The following is a 25,638-nucleotide window of genomic DNA, read 5'->3' as shown; positions in this document are numbered from 1 at the left end:
CCGCGTGAGTGGACTACTGGGCAGGATGGACCACTGGTCTGACCCAGCAGCAGCAATTTTTATGTTCTTTTAAAAAAAAAAAACCCCAAGAAGAGGAGTATACAAAGGACTATCGGGTGAAACTGAAAGAAGCCAAGAGAGAGATACGTCTAGTGAAAGTGAAGGCAGAAGTGCAAATGGTTAAAAATGTAAAAAAGGGAAACAAAAATTTTTCCAGATATATTAGTGAAAGGAGGAAGATGAAAAATGGAATTGCTAAACTAAAAGATGCTGGGAACCGATATGTGGAGAGTGATGAGGAAAAAGCAAACGTTCTAAACAAATACTTCTGTTCTGTGTTCACGAAAGAAAATCCCGGAGGACCAAGATTGTCTGGCAAAGTTACACAAGAAAATGGAGTAGATTCTGCATCATTCACGGAGGAAAGTGTTTATGAACAACTTGAAAACTGAAGGTGAACAAAGCGATGGGACCGGACGGGATCCATCCCAGGATACTGAGGGAGCTCAGAGAGGCTCTGGCGGGCCCTATTAAAGACTTGTTCAACAAATCTCTGGAGACGGGAGTGGTTCCTGGGGATTGGAGAAGAGCGTATGTGGTCCCTATTCACAAAAGTGGTCAAAGAGATGAAGCGGGAAACTACAGGCCAGTAAGACTCACTTTGGTTGTTGGAAAAATAAATTTAAGTGTTGCTGAAAGAAAGGATAGTGAAATTCCTAGAATCTAATGGGTTACAGGATCCGAGGCAACATGGCTTTACTAAAAGTAAATCGTGCCAAATGAACCTGATTGAATTTTTGATTGGGTAACCAGAGAACTGGATCAAGGACATACTGTATACTAGATGTCATTTATTTAGATTTCAGCAAAGCCTTTGACACGGTTCCTCATAAAAGGCTCTTTAACAAACGAAGGGCTCAAGTTAGAACCCAAAGTAGTGAACTGGATTAGAAACTGGTTGTTGGACACATGCCAGAGGGTGATGGTTAATGGAAGTCACTTGGAGGAAGGAAAGGTTTGAGTAGTGGAGTCCCTCATTGTTCGGTGCTGGGGCCGATCCTGTTCAATATTTTTGTGAGTGACATTGCTAAAGTGATAGAAGGAAAGGTTGGCCTTTTTGTGGTACTAGAAGTTTTGCCAAATAATCAGGTTGACCCAAACGTAAAGCCTTAAACGCTAAGGTTAAAGTCTTATGCATTAAATGGAATATCACAGGATGCCAATGGAACACTTAAAAAGAAGAGATACATGATCTTATCTGCAAGCATTAGTAAGAATTCTGACAGCAGTGTTTTGTACGGTTTGTAATTTTTGATAGATACCGACTGATAGACCATGACAACATCGCTTATACTGGTATCTATCTTAGAGGTGACCAGAGAATAAATGAAACTAACGAGGTATATCAATATAAAAACAAATAGAATGAATCTTATGTAATGAAAAAAAACCAGGATCTGACCACTAAGAATAATTGTGGATGAAATGTCAGCGCTGAATCTAATTGGACTCCAAGATACTTCATAGTATTCAACAGTTGAATGGGCTGAGAGTACAGAAGAGGAACAACAGATGCTGAATTAGAAGAACCAGTGACCCACATTCCAGTAGTTTTTTGTGGATTCAAAACCCATTTGTCAATTATGTCTAGCTATAATTGCAATGGGCCCAAATTAGGACTGTTAAACTGAGGGAAAACTAACAGTATGTCATCAGCATAGGAGTAACTTTTAATTTGGTGTCCCTGAATCCTTAAGGCAAGGGGGCTCAGAAAAATATTAAAGAGGAGAAAGGATGGAGCCCTGGGGTACGCCACAGGAAAACCTACAAAGTGATGATAATGTGGAAGAAAATGATACTTTAAATGCCCTGTCTGTCAGAAATGACAAACAAAACTACCGTATATACCATATTTTTCGCTCCAAAAGACACACTTTTTTTCCACCCAAAACTGGGTGGAAATCTCAGTGCATCTTATGGAGTGAAGATACAATTTTAAAAACCCCTGCACCGTTTTAAAACACTCCCCAGTCGTAGTACCTGGTGGTCTAGCATGTATCCCTCCCTCGCTAGTGGCGCGGAGCTCAGGAACAAGCTCAGGAACAAGCTCCCACAACACTGGGAAAAGGAACAGGCACACGGCATTAACATGACACCCAGGAGTCCTTCCCACAACAGCAAAAATTTGGGTCACATACTCGCAGTCCAAAGACGTTTTTACCTTTCAGAACCAACACAGCTGTTATCCTGCTGCGATAACTCCAACTTATCGACGACGAACACACACCCCTCCCCCCGGCGACCCTTTTGTTGCAAAAAATTTTTGGCGCTAATACGACATCATTGTCCTCATCCCGCCTCCAACTCATTCTCCCAGACTCATGCACTGTTGCGTACAATGCATCATTTGCCACTGAGCGCTATGACGTACCTCGGAAGTAAGGTTCCATGTTGCCAGAATACTACTGAGCCCGGGTGACTTTTCTAAAACCTGCCTCCTGCAGCCAATGAACGGAAACCAGTCTTCTACTGTAACCAATCAGTGAATCCCTCTTGTCTTGTAGCCAATTGGAGCACTGTATCTTCACCTATGTGTTTGGGGAGAGGAACTGGAGATACCACTGGAGAGTGCAGGGTAGGCACTAAAGTTTTAGTCAACCTCGGTGATCCTTTGTTGTTTTCTTGCTGCAAGGTGGTTGGGATTGGGGTTACTGTATAGTCGTATTCGTTAATCCTGCTCAGTTAATGTTATTACCTAAGGCTAGGCTACACAAGGATGGGTAAAGAAAATGATGGACTTTCTTTATGTTCCTTGCACAAATTCCGGTGATGGCCTTTAATGAACTCATTCTATTAGGGACGATACAAGAGCATTTGGAGTCCTATTGAAATTTAAGCTTTGTGCTCCTGAGAGATGCCGTTTCTTTTTTTAGGAATTGGTCATACTTATTTGAAGGCACTCTGACAACTCTATGAGCTTCTTCTCTCACTAATTAAAGTAATGATTTTCCCAATTTTGTTTAGCAGGGACCACGTTAGCAAAAGAAAAAAATAGCTAACGTGTGAGAGCCAAGATCATTGCTGGACCAGCTGTACGGGGGCATGATTTAAAAAGGTACTGAGAGGATGATTTAAAAGTACTGGGATGGTATGGGGGGATGATTTTAAAAGGTACTGGGGGTGTAAAAAATTGTTAGTCAGCTGGGACGGATCCCTCCTGTCCCAGCCTACCACTAGACCACCAGAGGGGGGACAGGGTAAGGAGCCTGACAGGAAGGGGGTATAAGGTGCAGAGCTTGGCAAGGAGTGTAGGATTGGGTGCAGAGACCGGCAGGAAGAATTTGGTTCAGAATGTTTTTTTCTTGTTTTACTCCTCTAAATCTAAGGTGTGTCTTATGGTCAGGTGCGTCTTATGGAGCGAAAAATGCGGTACTTAAATACAAGTCGATCCAAATATAAGTCAAGACCCCCATTTTTTCTCCCAAAAAAGGAGGAAAAAAATGGTTGACTCGAATATAAGACGGGGGCTTAATAATCATTGAGGAAGAAGTCCAGGAGTTAGAGAAGTTAATCGAGGAGGCATACAGGGAAGCTGTGGAGAATCACCAGCAACAGTGGAACTGCCAAGATACACCTGCAGTGAATAAGGACCACTTGGAGAACAACCTCAAGGAAGAAATGGGTGACATAGCAGCGAGACTTGGAAGCAGCGGAGGGAACCCACAGGAAGTTGAGTCCGGTGCAAGCCAACGCCAAGATGAGGGAAGATGGAAGTGCGCAGAAGACACGGACCTTCAGTTGGAGAGATGGACATACACCAGGGACACGGACCTGCGGCTGGAGAGACAAGAGTAGAGAGGACAGCAATCATCATGGGGGACTCCATCATTCGACAAGTCGACAGCCACATAGCGGGAGGAAGACAGGATCGGCTGGTGACCTGCCTACCCGAAGCCAAGATAGAAGATATAGTGAGCCGCATCGACAGGATCATCAACAGCGTGGAAGAGGAAGATACGGCGGTGGTGATCCACATGGGGACAAACAACGTGAGCAACAGGAACTACAGCAGAGAAGGACTGAAGGACCAGTTCCAGATGCTAGGAGGGAAGCTGAAGACCAGAACACTGAGGGTAGTGTTCTCAGAGATCCTACCAGTACCCAGGGCCGATGAGAAGAGGCAGACGGAGCTGCAAGCAGTAAATGCGTGGATGAGGCACTGGTGTGAGGAAGAAGGATTCCACTTTGTGCGCAACTGGACGACGTTCTGGGGAAGAGCAAGCTATACAGGAAGGACGGACTCCACCTTAGCGGAGACAGAACAAGGCAACATCAAGAGAGAACTTGAGAAGTTTTTAAACTAGGAACAAGGAGAAAGTCGACAGATGACCAAGAGTCGATGGTTCGGGAAATGGTATACCCAGAGGATACTATGCAGGAAGATAGCGGGGAAGACTCACTGGATCATAGGCAAGACAGAAATCCTGACGGATCGAAAGGGACACAAGAGGGAAGAAAATGCAAGAAAGTAACAGGCCGCAAACTCAAGTGTATGTATACGACCGCAAGGAGCCTAAGGAATAAGATGGGGGAATTGGAAGCTATGGCAGAAAAAGATAACCTTTACACCTTGGCATCACGGAAACATGGTAGAATGAGGAAAACATCTGGGACATTGTGCTACCGGGATACAAGCTATACCGCAGAGACAGAGTAGGTCAAAAAGGTGGGGGTATTGCCCTATGCATCAAAGAGGGAATTGAGTCTACCAGAGAGAACACACTGGAAATGAAAAATAAGGTAGAGTCTTTATGGGCCAAAATTCTGGGAACAAATGGAACGGAAATGAAAATCGGCATCTACCACCAACCCCTAGGGCGGTCTGAAGAAACTGATGGAGAAATGACAGACGAGATTAAATGCAACTGTAAGGGAGGCAACACAGTTATCATGGGCGACTTCAATTATACGGGGTAGACTGGAACCTAGGCACCTTCGGCTGCAGTAGGGAGACCAAGTTCCTGGATGCTGTAGGCGACTGCTTCCTGGAACAACTCGTCAAGGAAAATACGAGAGGAAATGCAATTCTAGACTTAATTCTAAATGGACTATGAGGACCGGCAAAAGGTGTAGAGGTAGAAGGGACGCTGGGAAGCAGTGATCACAAAATGATCCGCTTCAACCTGGACAGGGGCAAAACATTGATCCAGAACGACAGCCATGGCACTGAACTTCCGAAAAGGAAATTATGAAGCGATGAGACTCATGGTGGGGAAGAAGATTAAGAAGAGGATAATCACTGTAAAATCAGTAGAGCAAGCATGGTCCCTTTTTAATGACACAGTCACCGAAGCACAAAATCTCTATATATCGTGTATCAACAAGAGATCCAAGAGGAAAAAGATCAAGGAACCGGCGTGGCTCACTGTAGCGGTGAAGGAAGCGAACAGAGACAAGAAGACTGTTTAAGGAATGGAAAATGTCAAAAAAGGACAAAAACTGGAAAAAGCACAAACATCAAAGCAGGTGCCATAAAGCGGTAAGAGGGGCCAAAAGAGACTACGAGGAAAAAATAGCCAAGGAGGCAACAAACTTCAAGCCGTTTTTTCGATATATTAAGGGGAAACGAACTGCGAAGGAAATGGTTGGATGACCATAGAATAAAGGGAGTGCTAAAGGAGGACAAAGCCATTGCTGACAAACTTAACACATTTTTTGAGTCTATATTTACCAAAGAGAACATATGCTAGAGACTTCGGAGAACATAGCTAGAGACTTCGGAGATCTGGGGAAGAGGCTGAAGCGGACAGATGCACAGGTAGTATTCTCTTCAATTCTTCCTGTTAGGGGCAAGGGAAGAGAGAGGGAAGAACGTATCCTGAAGACAAATGAGTGGCTATAACGGTGGTGCCGGGAAATGAACTTCGGCTTCCTGAACCATGGAGAGACGCTGCAGGGACTCCAGGGACCAGACGGACTACACCTGACCAGCAGAGGTAAGAACGTCTTCGGACACCGTCTAGCCCGCCTGCTTCGAAGGGCTTTAAACTAGGTAAGTTGGGGGAAGGGGAGGGTACCAATATATATACAGGAGCAGTAAGTAACAACCCTGATGTGATGAACCAAAACTCCGCTTCCAGGTCCGAGGTAAGTACCCTCACTGTAAAAGATTCGCTAGGAGATTCTTTGGCCCGGACGGGAAACTATCCACATGGGTTTAGCAAACACAAACAGTGGAGAGCTATGTATGTTAAATGCGCACAGTTTAGGGAATAAATTTCTAGAACTGGAAACCGAAATAGTGGATGCAGACCTGGACGTAGTGGCTTTATCCGAAACATGGTTCACAGACTCTCATGGGTGGGATATAACTATACCAGGGTACAACCTGCTCCACCAAGACAGAGAGGGTAAGTTAGCAGGGGGGGTAGCACTTTACATCAAAGAAAACATCAAAACAACCAGGATCACCGATGTCAAGTACACCGGGGAATCCATCTGGGTAAACCTAGCCAGAGGTGGAGAAAAATGCCTATACCTTGGTGTGGTATACAGACCTCCAAGACAATCGGAGGACAAGGACGCAGAATTAATTGAGGACATTGAGAATATCACTTTACGGGGGGACGCTGTTCTGGTAGGGGACTTTAACATGCCTGATGTTGACTGGAATACACTCTCAGCATCAACTTGTGGGAGCAGGAGGATATTAGCGTCCATGAAGGGAGTACGGCTTAAACAAATGGTACACAAGCCCACTAGGGCCTAGGCCATCCTAGATCTGGTGCTTACTAACGGGGAAAGTGTCTCGGAGGTCTCGGTGGGAGAAACGCTAGCCTCCAGTGACCATAACATGGTATGGTTCAACCTTAGGAAGAGCTTCCCTAGATCACAAACAAAGACGAGGGTACTCAATTTCCGAGGAACAAACTTCGAACGCATGGGAGATTTTGTCCAACAGACGCTACAAGATCAGGAGGAAACTGATAATGCGGAAGCTATGTGGTCAACCCTGAAACTGATCCTACAGGAGGCAACTACCCGTTACATAAAATCAGTTAATAAACAACAGAGAAACAAGAAACCTCAATGGTTCATGGATGAAATCTCGTACCTCGTCAAGGAGAAAAAAAGAGCATTTCTTTCACACAAACGCACGGGGGAAGGAGAAGCTGACATTAAATACAGGGCCAAGTCTGCAGCGGTCAAAACAGCAGTTAGGGAGGCCAAACTCCGAGTGGAAGAAATTCTAGCAAAGAACATCAAGAAAGGGGACAAATCCTTCTTCAGATATATTAGTGATAGGAAAAAGAACACCAGCGGAATAGTACGCCTTAGAACACCGGATGGAAATTATGTAGAAGCAGACTCTGACAAAGCCAAACTACTGAATGAATGCTTCTGCTCAGTCTTTACCTGTGAGGCTCCTGGACACGGACCTCAGCTGGAAGCAAACCCAACCGCGGAAGACCCATTTCAGAATTTCGAGTTCACACCAGCTGACGTTTACAGCGAACTGGCAAGTCTCAAGGTGAGCAAAGCCATGGGACCAGACAAATTACATCCAAGAGTGCTCAGAGAGCTGTGCAGTGTCCTGGCGGAACCACTAGCCATGCTCTTCAATCTCTCCCTACGTACGGCGAGAGTCCCCCTAGACTGGAAAACAGCCAACGTCGTTCCTCTGCACAAAAAGGGTAGCAGAACAGAGGCTGCGAATTACAGACCGGTAAGTCTCACATCGATAGTGAGTAAACTCATGGAAACACTACTTAAACGCAAGCTGGACATGATCTTGGAGGAGGGGAATCTGAGGGATCCCAATCAACATGGATTCACTAGGGGCAGGTCATGCCAATCCAATCTCATCGATTTCTTTGATTGGGTAACAAGGAAGTTGGACTCCGGGGAGTCTCTGGACGTAGTGTACTTGGATTTTAGTAAGGCTTTTGACAGTGTCCCACACCGTAGGCTTCTAAACAAGATGAAATCAATGGGGTTAGGTGAGACACTAACTACATGGGTCAATGATTGGCTGAGTGGTAGACTTCAGAGGGTGGTAGTCAACGGCACCTTCTCCGAAACATCGGAAGTGACCAGCGGAGTGCCGCAGGGCTCAGTCCTGGGTCCACTGCTTTTTAACATATTCATAAGGGACTTGACACGAGGGCTTCAGGGTAAAGTAACATTATTCGCCGACGACGCCAAAATATGTAATACAGTAAGGGAAAGTAATGTGCAGGATTATATGACGCAGGACCTACTTGCGTTGGAGAGGTGGTCCTCGACATGGCAGTTAGGCTTTAACACTAAGAAATGTAAGGTCATGCACCTCGGTAGCAGGAATCCGTGCAAAACTTACACCTTAAATGGAGAAACATTAGCTAGGACGACAATAGAATGAGACTTGGGAGTGATCATCAGTGCAGACATGAAGGCTGCAAATCAGGTAGAAAAAGCATCATCCAAGGCAAGACAATAGAAGCTTCGTCAGCAGGAAACCTGAGGTCATAATGCCACTGTAAAGAACCATGGTGAGACCTCATCTGGAGTACTGTGGGCAGTTCTGGAGGCCACATTACCGCAAAGATGTGCTTAGAGTCGAGTCGGTTCAGCGGATGGCCACTAGAAATATCTCGGGGCTCAAGGGTCTCTCGTGTGAAGAGAGACTGAACAAATTGCAGCTCTACACTCTGGAGGAACGCAGGGAGAGAGGGGACATGATAGAGACGTTTAAGTACATCACAGGTTGTGTCGAGGTGGAAGATGACATCTTCCTACTCAGGGGACCCTCGGCCACTAGAGGGCATCCGCTCAAACTCAGAGGAGGGAAATTTAAGGGTGATGCCAGGAAGTACTTTTTCACGGAAAGAGTGGTGGGTCGCTGGAACAAGCTTCCGGAGCAGGTGACCAAGGCCATTAGCGTGCTTGACTTTAAGAATAAATGGGACATCTACGTAGGATCCCTACAGAGGCCTATTAGGGGGGTGGGTCAGTAGAGTGGGCAGACTTGGTGGGCTGTGGCCCTTTTCTGCCGTCATCTTTTTATGTTTCTATGCAACATACCGGAAGTCGACAGGCTATACACAGGAAACGAAGACGGGAAACTGACAGGGTTGACAGTCAGTCTAGAAGAGGTATGCAGGCAGATTGATAGGCTTAAAATCGATAAATCCCCGGGACCAGATGGCATCCATCCGAAGGTAATCAAGGAACTGAAAGGGGCTATAGCTGAAGTGCTCCAACTAATAGCCAATCCGTTAATCAAATCGGGAAGGATTCCAGAAGACTGGAAAGTGGCGAATGTTACGCCGATCTTCAAGAAAGGTTCAAGGGAAGAACTGAGAAACTACAGACAGGTGAGTCTGACCTCGGTACCGGGAAAGATGGTAGAGGCGCTGATAAAGGACCGCATCACTGATCACCTTGACGGACACAGGCTGATGAGGACCAACCAGCACGGCTTCAGCAAAGGAAGATCTTGCTTGACGAACTTGCTGCACTTCTTCGAGGGACTAAACAGGCAGATAGACAAGGGTGATCCGGTCGACATTGTATATCTGGATTTTCAGAAGGCATTCGACAAGGTTCCGCATGAATGACTACTTCGAAAAATTGCAAGCCATGGAAGCGAAGGTGAAATACTCATGTGGATTAAAAACTGGTTGGCGGATAGGAAACAGAGAGTAGGGGTAAATGGACAATACTTGGACTGGAAAAGCGTCACGAGTGGAGTGCCGCAGGGCTCGGTGCTTGGACCCGTGCTCTTCAACATATTTATAAACGACCTGGAAATTGGTACGACGAGCAAGGTGATTAAATTTGCAGATGATACAAAGTTATTCAGAGTAATGAGGACGCAGAAGGATTGCAAGGACCTGCAATGTGACATAAACACGCTCGAGAAATGGGCTGCAACATGGCAAATGAGGTTTAACGTGGATAAGTGTAAGGTGATGCATGTCAGTAAGAAAAATCTTATACACAAATACAGGATGTCTGGTGCAGTACTTAGGAGAAACCCCCCACAAAAGAGACTTGGGAGTAGAAACATAGAAACATAGAAAAATGGTGGCAGAAAAGGGCCATAGCCCATCGAGTCTGCCCATTCCAAGTACCCACCCCCCTGAATTTACTCCCTTAAAGATCCCACGTGAGCATCCCATTTTCTCTTAAAATCCGTCACGTTGCTTGCCTCAATCACCTGCAGTGGGAGTCTGTTCCAATGATCTACCACTCTTTCGGTGAAGAAGTACTTTCTGGAGTCGCTATGAAACTCCAGGGAGTACTGGTTAACAAGTCAATGAAGCCATCTGCACAATGCGTGGCGGTGGCGAAAAGGGCAAACAGAATGCTTGGAATGATTAAATAGGAGATCACAAACAGATCGGAGATTATCATGCCGCTGTATTGGACCATGGTACACCCCCATCTGGAATACTGCGTCCAGCACTGGTCGCCATACATGAAGGAGGACACGGGGTACTACTCGAGAGGGTCCAAAGAAGATCAACTAAAATGGTTAAGGGACTGGAGGAGTTGCCATACAGTGAGAGATTAGAGAAACTGGAACTCTTCTCCCTTGAAAAGAAGAGACTTGAGAGGGGACATGATCGAAACATTCAAGATAATGAAGGGAATAGACTTAGTAGATAAAGACAGGTTGTTCATCCTCTCAAGGCAGAGAGAACGAGAGGGCACTCTCTAAAGTTAAAAGGGGATAGATTCCGTACAAACCTAAGGAAGTTCTTCTTCACCCAGAGAATGGTAGAAAACTGGAATGCTCTTCTGGAGGCTGTTATAGGGGAAAACACCTTCCAGGGATTCAAGACAAAGTTAGACAAGTTCCTGCTGAACCAGAACGAAAGCAGGTAAGGCTAGACTCAGGGCAATTGTCTTTGACCTAAGGGCTGCCGCGTGAGCGGACTGCTGGGCAGGCTGTGGACAGAGGGATCCTTACCCTAATCTGGACTCTCAAGGAGACCATAGTGACCAGTCCCAGCAAGGGTATCAGTCGGATTCAAAATGGAAGCAGTGTTCGGAGACACCAGAGGCATAGTATCTATATGGCAACCAGTGCAATCAAGCACTGCCATAACCAGACAAGAGGGCCCCTGAAAAGGGAGCTCTGCATGGGCGCAACCAGCTGAGAAGAAACCAACACGCCTGCAGACTGCATCAAATGAGCTGGGTCTGAAGAATACGCTTTCCAGAGGACCCAAATAAAATCTGGTGAAAATTCACATCCCTTGTTCGTTGGAGGACCTTGCTGAAGTGCCTATACTGTGCCAAGAGTCCCCAGATTTGTAATGCAGGTGTTTCCCCAAAATCATAGACCCAGGCCAGCTCCCCCAAACCTGTAAGACCCTAAGGAGGTGAAGCCCAAAGCTTCCACCCCCTCACCTAGCATGCTGTGGCACATAATAGCTGATCCAGTGCCAATTCAGTGCATCAATGCACACAATTGATAGATTAAGGACTAGGGAGTACATCCCAAATTATTTTTAATCAAACTAAGGGATTTTGAGGCAGAAATAAAACTTTGAAAAAAAGAATAATAAAAATCCAAGCTGGCTGCCACCAGCGAATTCGCACCAATAACAGCAAAAATAAACAAAATCTGAAAATAAAAAAATAACGATTTGGGGTTTGGGGAGGTGGGAGACCTGAACCCTACCCTCAGAAACTCTCAAAAAATAAATTTTAGAGAGTTTCACAGCCCACCCCCGAAGTTCCCATAGGAAATAATGGAGGTGTACTCGCAGTGTTTGAAGTGCCTGCCAGTCAACATATTTCACTGCAGCTAAATGGAGGAAAAGGATTTTCTGCCTCAGAACAGCTCCAAAATGATCAGACTTGAAGATCTTTGGACTGCTAATCAGATGAACACTAGCTGTAATCTCCGTCCCCCACGGATCCTCTCCATGCGACTGGGGGCAGGAAATGCAGCCTGCACCCTGAAACCGGGAAGATGTTTTACACAGGATGCATACAGCCTGCGCTTAAACCCGACAAGGTCAGAGGGCAAACGAGCTCTCAGGGGAATGGACCTTGAGTCCAGGAACTGTGGCACACAGCAGGCTGTCTCCACCGATCTAAAGTTTCTCAGTGAAGCCACAGTCTGGCTCCGCAGGACTGCGTCCTTTCCTTCAACAGAGAACCACCGCAAAGGAGTCTCAAGGCACTTAAGCCACAAAAAAAGACAAACTAACACTTTATTTGACAGTATTGCTCAAAAGCAACATGTGCTTCTATGGTTTCTTTGAAAGATCTGCATCTCCAAATACCTGTTACCTTGGCACTGCTGCTCTCATTCAACATCAAGTTATGTAATGCGGCTGTTTCATCTGCCAATTAAAGGATTAAGCGAAAAAAGTAAGAAAAGATACAGAGTAAATCCAAGAGACTTCTGCATGGATTGCTTACAGAAACTGAAAACTACAAGGTGCTTTAACTCTCTCTCTGAGGTAGGAGGAGCATGTGCTCAGAAGTGTTGTGATTTCTGCAACTCCCGAATTGTGGGAGGGGATTGAACACCTAGCGTACTGAATCCAGAAAGGAGACCTGTGAATGTATCACAATTTGTTTTGATCCAATACAAATTGGTATTATGAATTATAAATTAATGTGAGATTTACAGCAAGCTATTTTAATATTAAGAAGCTGATTGCCTGCATTTCTATCTTGGTATACTTCTTGAGCAAAATCTTTTCTTCTTACCTCTGCTCCATCAACTTTGGCAGGATTGGCTTGAATATTTTTCTTTTCTCGGGATGCATCAGACTCAGATTCTGATTGTCTGCTTGATTCTGAACCACTATCTGAATCGCTGCTACCTGATTCACTGCTGCTTCCATTACTGCTGCTTCCAGAGCTTGATCCTGATCCAGTACCAGACTCAGATTGGCTGCAATTAAAAACAAAATTTAGAAATTAAAATTTCAGTTGATCAAAAACATCTATAGTCATCAGTCATTGTTCAATCTAAAACTCAAAAAATTAATGAAACAGCTCCAAATCTAACTTGTTTATATTTCAGATAGAAGAATATACAGGCTGAATGTCACCACAAAGAATTACAGCAACAAAAAGTGGGACAAGACAAACTTGCAACAAATGTCAGAGGAGAGAGAATCAATTCACTAGTCTGCGTAATATCAGATGACTGAAAACTAATATGTAATACAGTGAAACCTTGGTTTACGAGCATAATTCACTCCAGAAGCATGCTCGTAAACCAAAACAATCATATATCAAAGCGAGTTTCCCCATAGGAAATAATGGAAACTCGCTTTGATACGTCCCCCCCCACGAGGCCAGCGATGCTGCTCCCCCCCCCCCACGCGAACTGGCATCCCCCGCCCGAACAACTTGAACTTACATTCCCCCCCCCCCGGTCTGGCACCAGCACGCAGCCCACAAGATGTGCCGGTGCCGCTAGAAGATTTTCCTGCCTCTGCCGGGCCTTGAGAATGAATCTCGGCGAGAGGGAGAATTAGAAGGCCTTGAATTAGAATTAGAAGGCACGTCCTATGGGTTGCGTGCCGGTGCCAGTCGGGGGGGTAAGTTCAAGTTGTTTGGGCGGGGGGTGCAGGTTCGCAGTCTCACACAGTCATCGGCAGAATTTCTCTTCCCCCCACCCAGTCTCACACAGCCATCTGCAGTGTTTCTCATCCCCCCCCCCCCCCCGGGACCATCACAGCCGTCGTCAAAGCAGCATTCACAACTCGCTGCTCCTGCTTGCTTCGGTTCTTCGTCGCTGCCACGTCCCACCTACTATCTGTTTCCGCAAAGGCAGGACCCGGCAGCGAGGAAGGCCCGAAGCAAGCAGGAGCAGCGAATTGAAGCCTCCCTCCCTGCCCTATCTTCCTTCAATGCTGCCCTAGTCAGGAAGCGACTTCGGCCATGCTCCGGGGGCTCTAACACTGTGCTTGCCAGCTTTGCTTCTACTCCCTCCCCCCGTCGCCGGTTTCAGAGGAACAGGTTCGGTAAGCCAGCACATACAGCGTAGTCAGAAATCAGCTGGCGTCGGAGACCAGGAAATCAGCTGAGGCAGGCATTGTGCATGCACAGGAACGGCCTGACGGATCACGGACGCAGCAACTTTGAAGTGCACATGCGCGCTAAGGGAATTATTATAGCAGATTACCGTACCTCACTTTTTTATGCTGATTCCAGAACTGCTCTTAGTTTTCTTCTATTACGTACAGTTTTTTCACAATTTTACTTCAAAGATTTATTGTTGTGCCAGTAGGTAATGAGTATTGTTGGAGGGAAATTTCTCAATACAGACCTGTAAGCCTTTAGAGTGGCACAACTGATGCTGCTAGTTATTGTGTGACTATGGAAGTGTTTTCTATTGAAGGGGCGTGGCTTGGGGCTGAAGCAGAATGGACGTTTGAATCAATGGCTCTCTCCCTTCTCCATCTTTTTTCCTAACTAGCAGGTACATGTGTATAAAACACAGTCAATTTAGGAGTAAAGTTGACTCCGCTTAAGTGCAAGGCCTCCGGACCGCCATGTGCGCTTAAATGGAATGTGGACTTAAATGGAGTACCACTTTTTAGTCATGAAAAATCACAGTACGCTATAGTCAAATGCAATAAAACTTTTATTCAGCAAAAAACACACCGAATACAATTTAACACGGTTCAGTTATAGAAACAGCACTGTTCCGTCTAATGCAATACACTGTAATCTTTCTTTAAACCAACATTATACTGAAATAATCAGTCATTGTTTTCTGCACGCAGATTGCACAATTCAGGCTGTGTATCTGACTACTGATGCTGTAAAACTGTCCATAGTCATGACATCCATTTATCTCCAGATAACAACGCAGCATGTGTAGGGACTTCTGCGTGTCCGAGAAGGAAACAATCTCTGCAGGTATTTCATTAGTCGTAATGACAGCAGCAGTATCTCCATCCTCATCAGACTCTTAGTTGTATGACTGTACAGATATTGGAATTAGTGCTGTCAGATGATGTAGGCACATACAGCTCAAACTCTTGTGGCAAGAGTCCAACTGGGAGTTCAATGGACAAAATGTCAGCTTCACTTGTCTCATCAGAAGCGTGAATGAAGTTCACCCGTCGATAGCAATTTGAAATCGTTGTTGAGACTCGACTGCACGTCTCCCATACCATTGAGCACCGTCAGTTTTCTCGCGAGCTCAGCAGCTCGGGGGCTAGATTCCATGCTTGCATCAATCACTGACATCACATATCTTAAGTCGAGCGACCTGTAATGACGTTTGAAGTTTGCAATTATCCCTTGGTCCGTCGGTTGGATCAAAGAGGTCGAGTTTGATGTTGATTAGTCTTACGTCATTGCTATGTGCTGCACAGTTATCACCAGGGCTGTGGAGTCTGAGTTGGAGTCGAGTATAAAAGGAGCAAACATAACCAATCACAAAGATGCTAGCAAAAGGAAGGCGGGCTGTTCTGAGCACATAAAAAAGGAGCTAACGTAACCACAGTAACGTGAACGTGCGCTTGATTGTCGTTGCACTGATTTGTCTTGCATTCAATTGTCTTTGCATTCAATTGTCTTGCACACAATTATCATTGCGCTCAATTGTCTTGCGCGCAATTATCATTGCGCTCAAATGTCTTCGCGCATTTGTCCGCGCGCTTTAGTCTTGTGCACATTTGACTTGCCACCGCCTCCTACGCCTTCTCATCGGATTGTCAAGCTTCTGCAACCATTCAATCCAGTGTCGCCATCATCCATGCGCTTTTATTGCTTTCATATTCAACAGGCAGGTGTTTAATGTTTTTGAGCACCGAGGATTTCGATTCTTCCCAATCACCAGTGGCTCAAGCTTTTTACTACTGTCCATATTGCAACTGAGCAGCAATGTCAATTGTTCCTTTGGCATCTTGAAGCCAACAGTTTTGCTGTGTTTGAAAGCCAATGTTCCTTCAGGGATGGCACGCCAGGTCTAGACTGCTTTCCAAAACACATAGCTCATCCACGTGAGAACGTGATTGCTTTTAACCGGAGTGAACAAATAGAGGTGGGACCTATAACATCAGTGCACATAAACAGATTGTGTGCTTATCAGAATTGCAATTATCCAGAGTTTACGTCCATTGACTTTAATGTAAAAAAAAAAAAAAAAAAAAACCCAGAACCATGGTGGTAGGCTGTGGATAACCAAAGCGTGCACTTAACCAACATGCACTTAGGTGGAGTTGACAGCGAGTTGTAAGCTTCCCTCCGTTGCTGACTTATGGAAGATAGATCAGCAATGGAAGGAAGCTTACAACTTGCCTTAGTCCAGCCCTGCACAACATGCGGCCCAAAACGGATGTCACTGCCGATATGGCTCTCACTCCGCTCTCCTTTGAAGATTAGCTCAGGAGGCAAGATTTAGCCCGAGATCAGACGAACATTAAAGGGCATCTGAGCAGATTGAGGAGAACATGTCCTGTTTTTCCATGCCTAAAAATACCACCTTGTCTAATGTAATCTCTGATCAGATCCCTAAGAGTGATGCAACTATGTATGCTGGACAGTCTCCTCCAGTAAACAGAGCTTTAAAGCCTGCAGCCATACAGAACCAGATAGTCAAAGGGCTCCGAAGTGTAGTATTGCCAAGGGATCTGTCTCACAAGTTTCTGCTGATGGCAGATGTAAACACAGCACAAGAAATAGAGACTTGTGGCATTCTGTGTGGAAAGCTGATGCATGTAATAGTGCCAAAGCAGTCTGCTGGACCAGACTACAGTTCAGTGATATGGGAAATATGGAAGAATTATTCAGTGTTCAAGATCAACATGATCTCCTCACAGAAGAAAGATGGAGAGAAAGAGAGAGGCAGATACTGGAGAGGGGGGGAGAGAAGGGAAGGAGATAGAGATGTCAGACCATGGGGTGAAGTGGCAAGGAAGAAAAGGAGAAGAGAGAGATGCCAGAGCATAGGGGAAGGGTGGAGACAAAAAATGGAGAGGGGTTGAAGCTGAAATAAATCATGTACAAAGGAGAGAAAGGGCACAGGATATAGAGTTTACTGAAGAGACATAGAAAGAGGGAAGATACCATATGGAACAGAGAGAGAGCAGACACTGGATGGAAAAGGCAGAAAGGGTGGACAGTGGATGCAAGGGGCAGAGACAGGGTGGACAGTAGATGGAAGGGGTAGAGAGAGGGTAGAGGTTGGGTGGAAGGGGCAAAGAGAGAGGACAGATGTTGCCTGGAAGGGAGCGAGGACAAATGCTGAATAGAAAGAAGAGAGTGAAGAGAAGATGACTAAAGCAGAAACGACAAAAGGTAGAAAAAAAAATATTTTTTTTGCTTTACGTAGAATCAAGTAGTATTGTAACTGTATTGATTAAAATTTATCAATAGGAAATGGAAATAAGGCAATTTTGGGGGGGACTAAACCCCTTTCCTCAGATCAGGACAGGATACCATAACAGCTGTTTACTGTACTGTCTTGAAGAAAGATTTGGCCTCTGAAAGCTAATTGAAAAATGGATTAGTCCAATAAAATGGTATTTTCATATTTCTCATTATTTGTTTTATTTCTATTTGTTAATTTGTAAAGTGGTGACTTATGTAGAAGTTTTTTTTCAAATTTACATCTACTGTCTTTATATTTTGCACAGTATTAGGGGACATGTGTCACTGTTTCTGTGGTGTTGCATTGTATGCAGAGTCTGGTTTCTTGGTTCAGTTTAACTTTTGACTACATATTTCTATTTTTAGTTTGTGATTATTCCATATTGGGCAAGGGTGTATCTGTGTTCTGTGTGTATGAAAAGGACATGGCTTTCTGTTAGCATCGACTACAGGATCAATTGACTGTAGGATCTGGTTTGTTTAGTTTTCCAATGCGTGTGTTGGTGTTCTAGTGCTCACTGCAGTGTTTAAGATGCTGCCTTTTCCTAGATGCACCCTTATTGTGTGACTCATGGATTATTACTAAAAATATATTTTTTTATATAGAGGAGGGGGTTGTTAAAAAAATAATTAGCACTGGCTGTCATATATACTAGGTACACCACTGAATTTAATGACCCTGTTCTAATTTTACTATTGACGTAGGTGTTGTCCCCCCCAACACACAGACACACACATTATAAAGAATTAAATTAAAGATGTATTATCATCAAGCAGCTTTCAAATGACATTATAAGCAAATAAAAATAAAATATTTTTAATACATTGCTAATTATTACCTGCATCTTTACCTATACTGTTTTGCCCTAGCTCTTACTTTGCACTATAGCAAAATAAAAAAGAAGCAGATAAAGATCAATCACACAGGTACCCTTCAAGGCTCAGTAACACCTCTCCCTAAATTATGTGGAAGAGGTCTGGAAGTGGGGATAGCATCTATTTTATATCCTCAGTGAGACCTCAGGAAGGAACCTAGTGATCAAAACATTATTAGAGGTGTTGTACAGCCATTTCTTGTATGACTGGATGAGCTATATTTATCTTTTTTTTTTTTTTAGTTGTTTAAATTCATGCAGAAATAAATGGTTAGATTGAACCTAATGACTTCATTAACGCATTTCCCTTTTTTAAACCTCTATACCATTTGAAAGAGGGTGAATATCTAATTATTCACTTCTAGAATTGGATACTTCTTAGATTTAGTAAAAATATTCTGGCACAAGTGTCAAACCTTAAAAAAGGAAGTCATATCGAGCATTGGAAAATAATAATAATTAACTAATAAAAATAGTATACATTTAATTTTCTCCACTAACAGATTTCCCCGCCCCGCCCCACCCGGCTACTTTTTCATGCCACCCGGCTGGAAAAAATTTCTGGGGAGAACACTGATAAGTATACAAAATCATACCTGTTTGAGGCTTGTATGGATGCTGCTGGGAAAGAGCTCACAGGGACGGGGATGGAGCTAGCAGGGACAAAACATTTCCTCCCGTGATTCTCTAATTCCAGGTAATTTGCTATCCTTTCCTTCAGCAGAGGTTCCATTATTTTTCCAGTGAGGCTTACCAGCCTTCAGTTTTCAATTTCTTCTGTTACCACCTTTTGTAAAGAGGGACCCCATTCACTTTTCTCCAGTCCCACAGAACCTCTCCTGTCTCCAAGGATTTAATTGAGGTTATGTGAGCACCATGGGTGTTGTTAATAATTAAAACTGGAAAATAAAAGCATGCAAGGTGATACAAAGTGATTAACTTTGAAATTAATTGGGGTAAATGAGACAGGTGAATTGGGGAACTGTCTGTGCAAGGTTATTTTAAATTGGCTATAACAGAATCAAACTGAATAAAAATATTCAAGTTTTGTAAGATGAAGTTCTCAGAAAGAAAAAAATTTGTTCAGAGTTAAGAGAGGAAAAAAAACCCATGCTGTTAAACAAGTTAAGACAAAGAAAAAGCTTATATTAAGAACTTTCAGGGATTAATTTGTGTTTGGTATACGGAAAAATCGAAATAATAAGAATCCATTATGAGGTAGCAGCTGCATGGAAAAGGTGAGGTATAGTTTTCCCAGAAAAACAGGAAACTTAGGCCTTTACAGAGAATCAAAAAAGATGTATGTTCCCCATAGATTAGCATACACATGATAATTAACAAAGGTCATACAGAAGTCCATCAAGCCCCTTCTCTTGTTTAAAAGCAGACTGAAAACCTTCCTTTCTGATATAGCTTTCAGTCCTTAACCCTACTCCTCTGCCCTCCAACCCAACCTGCTGATTAACCATTCCCCTTAACTGTATTCATGACATCCTGTTTGACTGTCTTGCCTGTTTAAATTGTAAGCGCTTTTGAGCAGGGACTGTTTTCTTATTCTTTGTGACTCTGTGCAGCACTGCGTGCATCTGGTAGCACTATGGAAATAATTAATAGTAGTAGAAGTTATAAGGATAGAAAAGTGAAATACTGCCATCTACTGGGTTTAAAATTGGCAAATTTATATTTTAAGTGTACACTTACATAATGTATTCCCGGGAAGGAAGTTATGTGATCGACTGTGCCATTGTATTCTAACATAAAAAAGAAAAATGGATAACATGTATCTCTCTTCCCAGACATGAAAGCCATTAACAAACATGAATTTGATTGTTACACAGCTTCCATGTCTGCTTTATTTGAATTTGCAGAACGTGACCCCTTGCCCAATCATATTGGGAAAGAGAGCCCATTTAGTAATTCTTTCAGTCCCTTTGTTCAAGACTCCAGCCTGGCTTGAACAATTTATTAAATAAATCTGCAAGAGGACCCACAAGAACTTCTCCGAGATCCCTCAATAAGCTACGGGTGGATCTCATCCGGTCCCCATGACTTTGTCCACATTTAGCTTTTCTAGTTATTTGCAAACACTTTCTTCTATGAATGGCGCGATATCTACTTCATTCTCATATATACCATTGTTAGCCAACTGAGGTCCTTCTCCAGACTTTTTTTTCCAGTGAACACAGAAGTATTTGTTTAGCAAGTCTGTTTTTTCCTTGTCATTTTCCTCATACTAGTTCTCAGCATCTTAGTCTCAATTCCATTTCTAGTCTTCCTCTCTTCTCCAATATACCTGAAAATAAAGTCATCTCCTCTTTACATCTTTAGCCATCTTTTCTTCTGCCTGGCTTTTGCCAATTGTATTTCTCTCTTCACTTGTTTTATTTAGTATTCTTTCCTCCATTTCTCTTCTTTTGAATTCTTTGAATACTGCCTCTTTCTATATTTTTCAGATACCCGTTTTAAAAACATCATCAGTTTCCTTTTCCTCTTGTTTTTACTAACTTTCTTTACATATATTTCAGTTCCCATATAGCGCCTTTCAGCTTGGACCACTGCCTTTCAATTTCTCTTACATCCTTCCCATCCCATCAGCTCTTTCTTCAGGAATTCTCTCACTTTACTGAAATCGGCATACTTGAAATCCAGGACTTTATTTTGTGTGTCCACAGGCTGCTTTAGCTCTTACATCAAATCATACTGCATGATGATCACTCCTGATGAAGGTATAAGCTCCCGAAACACAGACCGTGTCGAGTCCTTAGTACATATATCCATATATGTAGTGTTGGTTTTTTTTTTTTTTTTTAATAAAGTGCCTTTTTGTTGGACTCCTGTTCTCATCCTGTTCATTTGTAGCTTTTCCACCCTTTGAATTTTTGATTAGAATTTTATGACTTGCCACCCCTTTGTTCTTTTATTATTATTATTCAAATTTCTTTATTTTTTACAAAAACTTTAAAATCCTATTTCAAGACAGTCATATACATTATAGTAACAATAATTAACATCTTCCTTTCTTCCAAGCTTTTCAGCTGATACCCTATTATAATACCAAACAATAAAAATAACGAAAAGAAAAAAACTCACAAAAAGTATAACTAATCAAAATCACAATCATTTCTAACACAATTATCCAAACCCCCCCACCCCCTTTCCCCTGCTAAACCATCTCCCCCCCCAATCCCAAACCACCCCCCATCCACAAGGCCAGAAGACAACATAGCTATTATAGCTTCAAATCCTTATGGTTTATTCTTATATTGCAGAATCTTCCCAAGTTTTATATTTTGACCATACTTTTTAAAAAGAGGATATCTGATTTCTTCTCAATGCAGTTAATTTAGACATATTATAGACAAATTTTAGCTTACATTGTAATAAATTAATTGATGATATATCTCTTTTTTTCCCAATATACCATTCGTGCTGATGCACCCCTTTGTTCTAGTTGGTTTCTTTGAGATTTTGAAGATGTCCTTTCCATCCTAGAACGTTCTACATTACTCAGAAAGCACAGTTACTTACCATAGCAGATGTTATGCAGGCAGATATTCTCACATGTGGGTGACATCATCCATGGAGCCCCGGTACAGACAGCTTTAAAAGTGCATCGCCACTTTAAGAACTTAAGTTTGCGAACTGCCCGCACCATGCATGCGCGAGTGCCTTCCCACACAATGCAGGCTTGTGGCTACTCAGATCCGTAAGCTAGCTAAGAAGCCAATCAGGAGAGGTGAGAATATCTGCTTGCTGTCCCTGAATAACACCTGTTACGGTAAAGTAACTGTGCTTTACCCAGGACACGTAGGCAGCATATTCTCACATGTGGGACTCCCTAGCTTACTAGAAAGGGATGGAGGGAGTGTTGGCAATTAAGAAAACAAATTCTGTAATACTGTTTGGCCGAAGTGACCCTCCCATCTGGAATTAAATTCCAGACAGTAGTGAGATGTGAATGTATGAACTGAGGACCAAGTAGCAGCTGTACAGATGTCATCAACAGGAGTTGAGCATAGGAAAGCAAGTGAAGCTACCATAGTTCAGACTTTGTGGGCTGTGAAGCAAGTCCCAGCTGCAAACCAGCCTGAGAAAGCGATACAAACCGCTAACTATGTAGATATAGTTTTCTTTGATACAGGACGTCCCAACTTATTAGGATCAAAGGAGATGCTCTGTGTGGCTGAATTCTCTGTACATTCCTCCCTCTGTATTCGCAGAGGGATAGGGGCAGAGCAGACCAACAAATACAGAAAAAAAGAATAACTTTTTATATGTTATTCGCGGGGTTTTTGTAAAACACTCGTCAATATGATGAAATCGCAAATAACACAAATGGTCACATTCGTGGTTTTGGCAGAGTGGATAGAACAGATGGAGGCAGAAACGGGCATGCACAGTGGACGGCGGGATGAGTGATAGTGTGGTTTTTATGTGGTTTTAAACAAAGTCTGGGGACCAGAAACTAGGCTTAGAAATCAAACCCAGATCTCAGCATTGCCACTGAGACAGCAGCTCGATCCTGTGCAACAGCCTTGAATGAATTCCTTGAAAAAGGCAGTACCGTATTTTCACGCATATAACGCGCGCGTTATACGCGTTTTTACCTACCGCGCATACCCCTCGCGCGTTATATGCGTGAGCGCGGTATACCAAAGTTTTAAAACATAGTTCCCACCCCGCCCGACGCCCGATTCACCCCCCCAGCAGGACCGCTCGCACCCCCACCCCGAACGACCGCTCGCACGCGCTCCCACCCGCACCCGCATCCACGATCGGAGCAAGAGGGAGCCCAAGCCCTCTTGCCCGGCCGACTCCCCGACGTCCGATACATCCCCCCCCCCCGGCAGGACCACTCGCACCCCCACCCCGAACGACCGCTCGCACGCGCTCCCACCCACACCCGCATCCACGATCGGAGCAAGAGGGAGCCCAAGCCCTCTTGCCCGGCCGACTCCCCGACGTCCGATACATCCCCCCCCCCCGGCAGGACCACTCGCACCCCCACCCCGAACGACCGCCGACTTCCCGACAATATCGGGCCAGAAGGGAGCCCAAACCCTCCTGGCCACGGCGACCCCCTAACCCCACCCCGCACTACATTACGGGCAGGAGGGATCCCAGGCCCTCCTGCCCTCGACGCAAACCCCCCTCCCCCCAAGAACCTCCGACCGCCCCCCAGCCGACCCGCGATCCCCCTGGCGACCCCCACGACCCCCCCACCCCCCTTCCCCGTACCTTTGGTAGTTGGGCCAGAAGGGAGCCCAAACCCTCCTGGCCACGGCGACCCCCTAACCCCACCCCGCACTACATTACGGGCAGGAGGGATCCCAGGCCCTCCTGCCCTCGACGCAAACCCCCCTCCCCCCCAAGAACCTCCGACCGCCCCCCAGCCGACCCGCGATCCCCCTGGCGACCCCCACGACCCCCCCACCCCCCTTCCCCGTACCTTTAGTAGTTGGCCGGACAGACGGGAGCCAAACCCGCCTGTCCGGCAGGCAGCCAACGAAGGAATGAGGCCGGATTGGCCCATCCATCCTAAAGCTCCGCCTACTGGTGGGGCCTAAGGCGCGTGGGCCAATCAGAATAGGCCCTGGAGCCTTAGGTCCCACCTGGGGTCATGTGCGGGGTGGGGTTAGGGGGTCGCCGTGGCCAGGAGGATATTGTTGGGGAGTCGGCGGTCCTTCGGGGGGGGGGGGGAGGGATGTATCGGACGTCGGGGGGGGGGGCATCAGGCTTTCAGGATGGGGACAGACCTTCAAGGGGGGACAGTGCACGGAAGTCAGGGGGGGTGAACGGAGAGTCGGGACAGCGCACGGAAAGTCAGGGCGGGCGAAAGGAGCGTCGGGCAGCATGCGCGGTATACCCGTGAGCGCGGTATATCAAAGTTTTTGTGCAAATCATCGTGATTTCTGCGTGCTATATTCGTGTGCGCGTTTTATACGGGTGCGTGTTATTTGCGTGAAAATACGGTAAATAAATACATAAACATTCAGGGTGACGGAGAGTTAAACAGCTGATATGAGATCATTGAGAACGGGCGGACTCAGATCACATACTGAACTCGGGACCTAACTGCCAAGGTCAGCATGGTATGGGCTGGGATTTCCATAAGGAGAGCAGAAGTGAGGTGATGAGAGTAACATTGCAGCTCCTTAAACTGTGCTTCATCACAGTTCTGTGTGTGTTTCTATGGGTCATAGGCCTGGCTTCAAAAATTGAATCTGGACACAACGCGATGAGCAATTAGAGGTTTACCATCAGCTGGGTTGTGAAAAGCATTGATAGCACTGAGATGAACTCATGTCCATTTCTGCTGGTAACGCTGGTTTTCTTGACACTTCTAAGATAAGTCGACAGAATGAGAAACATGAACCTCGGTCCATGTCAACCCGAAAGGTACCAAGCTGTCAGGTGTAAAATCTATAGATTGAGATCAGTGGCGTACCAAGGTGGGGGGCGGTCCGCCCCGGGTGCCAAGCCCTGAGGGGGTGCTCCCGGTCCGGTCCGGTTCTCCCCCCCTGCGCCGGGTGTCACGTTTGGAAACAGCCTGCAGCAAGATCGCGATGCCAGCGATCTTTGCCTGCTTCGGCTGTTTCCTCCGCCACGGTCCCGCCCCTTCTCTGATGTCAGAGGAGGGGCGGGACCGCGGCGGAGGAAACAGCCGAAGCATGCAAAGATCGCTGGCATCGCACGATCTTGCTGCAGGCTGTATCCCCAGGGAAATGAAGCGTGGAGGCCGGGGGAATGAGCAGTGCTTTATGGTGGTGGTGGGGCCGAGCGGTCCTTCGAGGTACTAGGGGGGCTGCAGCAGGCCTTCAGGGTGGGGCGGGCAGGCAGACCTTGTTGAGGGGGGGAGACAGGCCTTCAATGGGGACAGGCAGGCCTTCGGGGGGGGGACAGGCCTTCAAGGGAGGGCACAGACCTTCAAGGGGGGGACAGGCAGGCAGGCCTTCAAGGGGGGGACAGGCCTTCGAGGGGGTGCAGGCCTTTGGGGGTGGTGCAGCCTTCAAGGGGGGGCAGGCCTTCGAGGGGGTGCAGGCCTTCGGGGGGTGCAGGACTTCAAGGGGGGAGGACAAGCCTTTGAGGGGGGGTGTAGGCCTTCGGGGGGATGCAGGCCTTCGGGGGGGGCAGGCCTTCAAGGGGGGGCAGGCCTTCAAGGGGAACAGGCAGGCAGGCCTTCAAGGGGGGGACAGGCCTTCGGGGGGGTGCAGGCCTTCAAGGGGGGGACAGGCCTTCAAGGGGGGGGACAGGCCTTCAGGGGAGGGGGGGCCCTTGTGTAGAAGTACACGGAGGGAAGGGGGAGTGGTTCAAAGAGACGTGCATATGCCGGACTTTGGGTGGGAAGAAATAATGGGTCTGAAAATAGAGGAGAAAGAGAGAAGATGGACATGGGTTTTAGGGAGGGAAGGAACAG

General features: G+C 45.6%; 1 protein-coding gene across 6 annotated transcripts in view; it reads right to left on the bottom strand.

The window, feature by feature from the left end:
- Positions 1-25,638, bottom strand: part of CHD1 (chromodomain helicase DNA binding protein 1) — a 621,819-nt gene that overhangs the window by 562,934 nt on the left and 33,247 nt on the right. For 5 of the 6 annotated variants that reach the window (XM_033962744.1, XM_033963070.1, XM_033962661.1 and 2 more), the window contains exons 3-4: positions 18,818-19,120; positions 12,718-12,904 (exon numbers count right to left, since the gene is read on the bottom strand). In XM_033962744.1, coding sequence (XP_033818635.1) covers positions 12,718-12,904; positions 18,818-18,954 — 324 coding nt within the window. In that variant the 5' untranslated portion in view covers positions 18,955-19,120. The remainder of the gene's footprint in view (positions 1-12,717; positions 12,905-18,817; positions 19,121-25,638) is intronic. The other variant, XM_033962975.1, reaches the window with a different exon arrangement.

The sequence above is a fragment of the Geotrypetes seraphini genome, chromosome 1 (genome assembly GCF_902459505.1).
Source record: "Geotrypetes seraphini chromosome 1, aGeoSer1.1, whole genome shotgun sequence".
Classification (NCBI taxonomy): Eukaryota; Metazoa; Chordata; class Amphibia; order Gymnophiona; family Dermophiidae; genus Geotrypetes; species Geotrypetes seraphini.
Note: the sequence above shows the minus strand (reverse complement) of the source record. Positions and strands in the feature narration are given on the sequence as shown.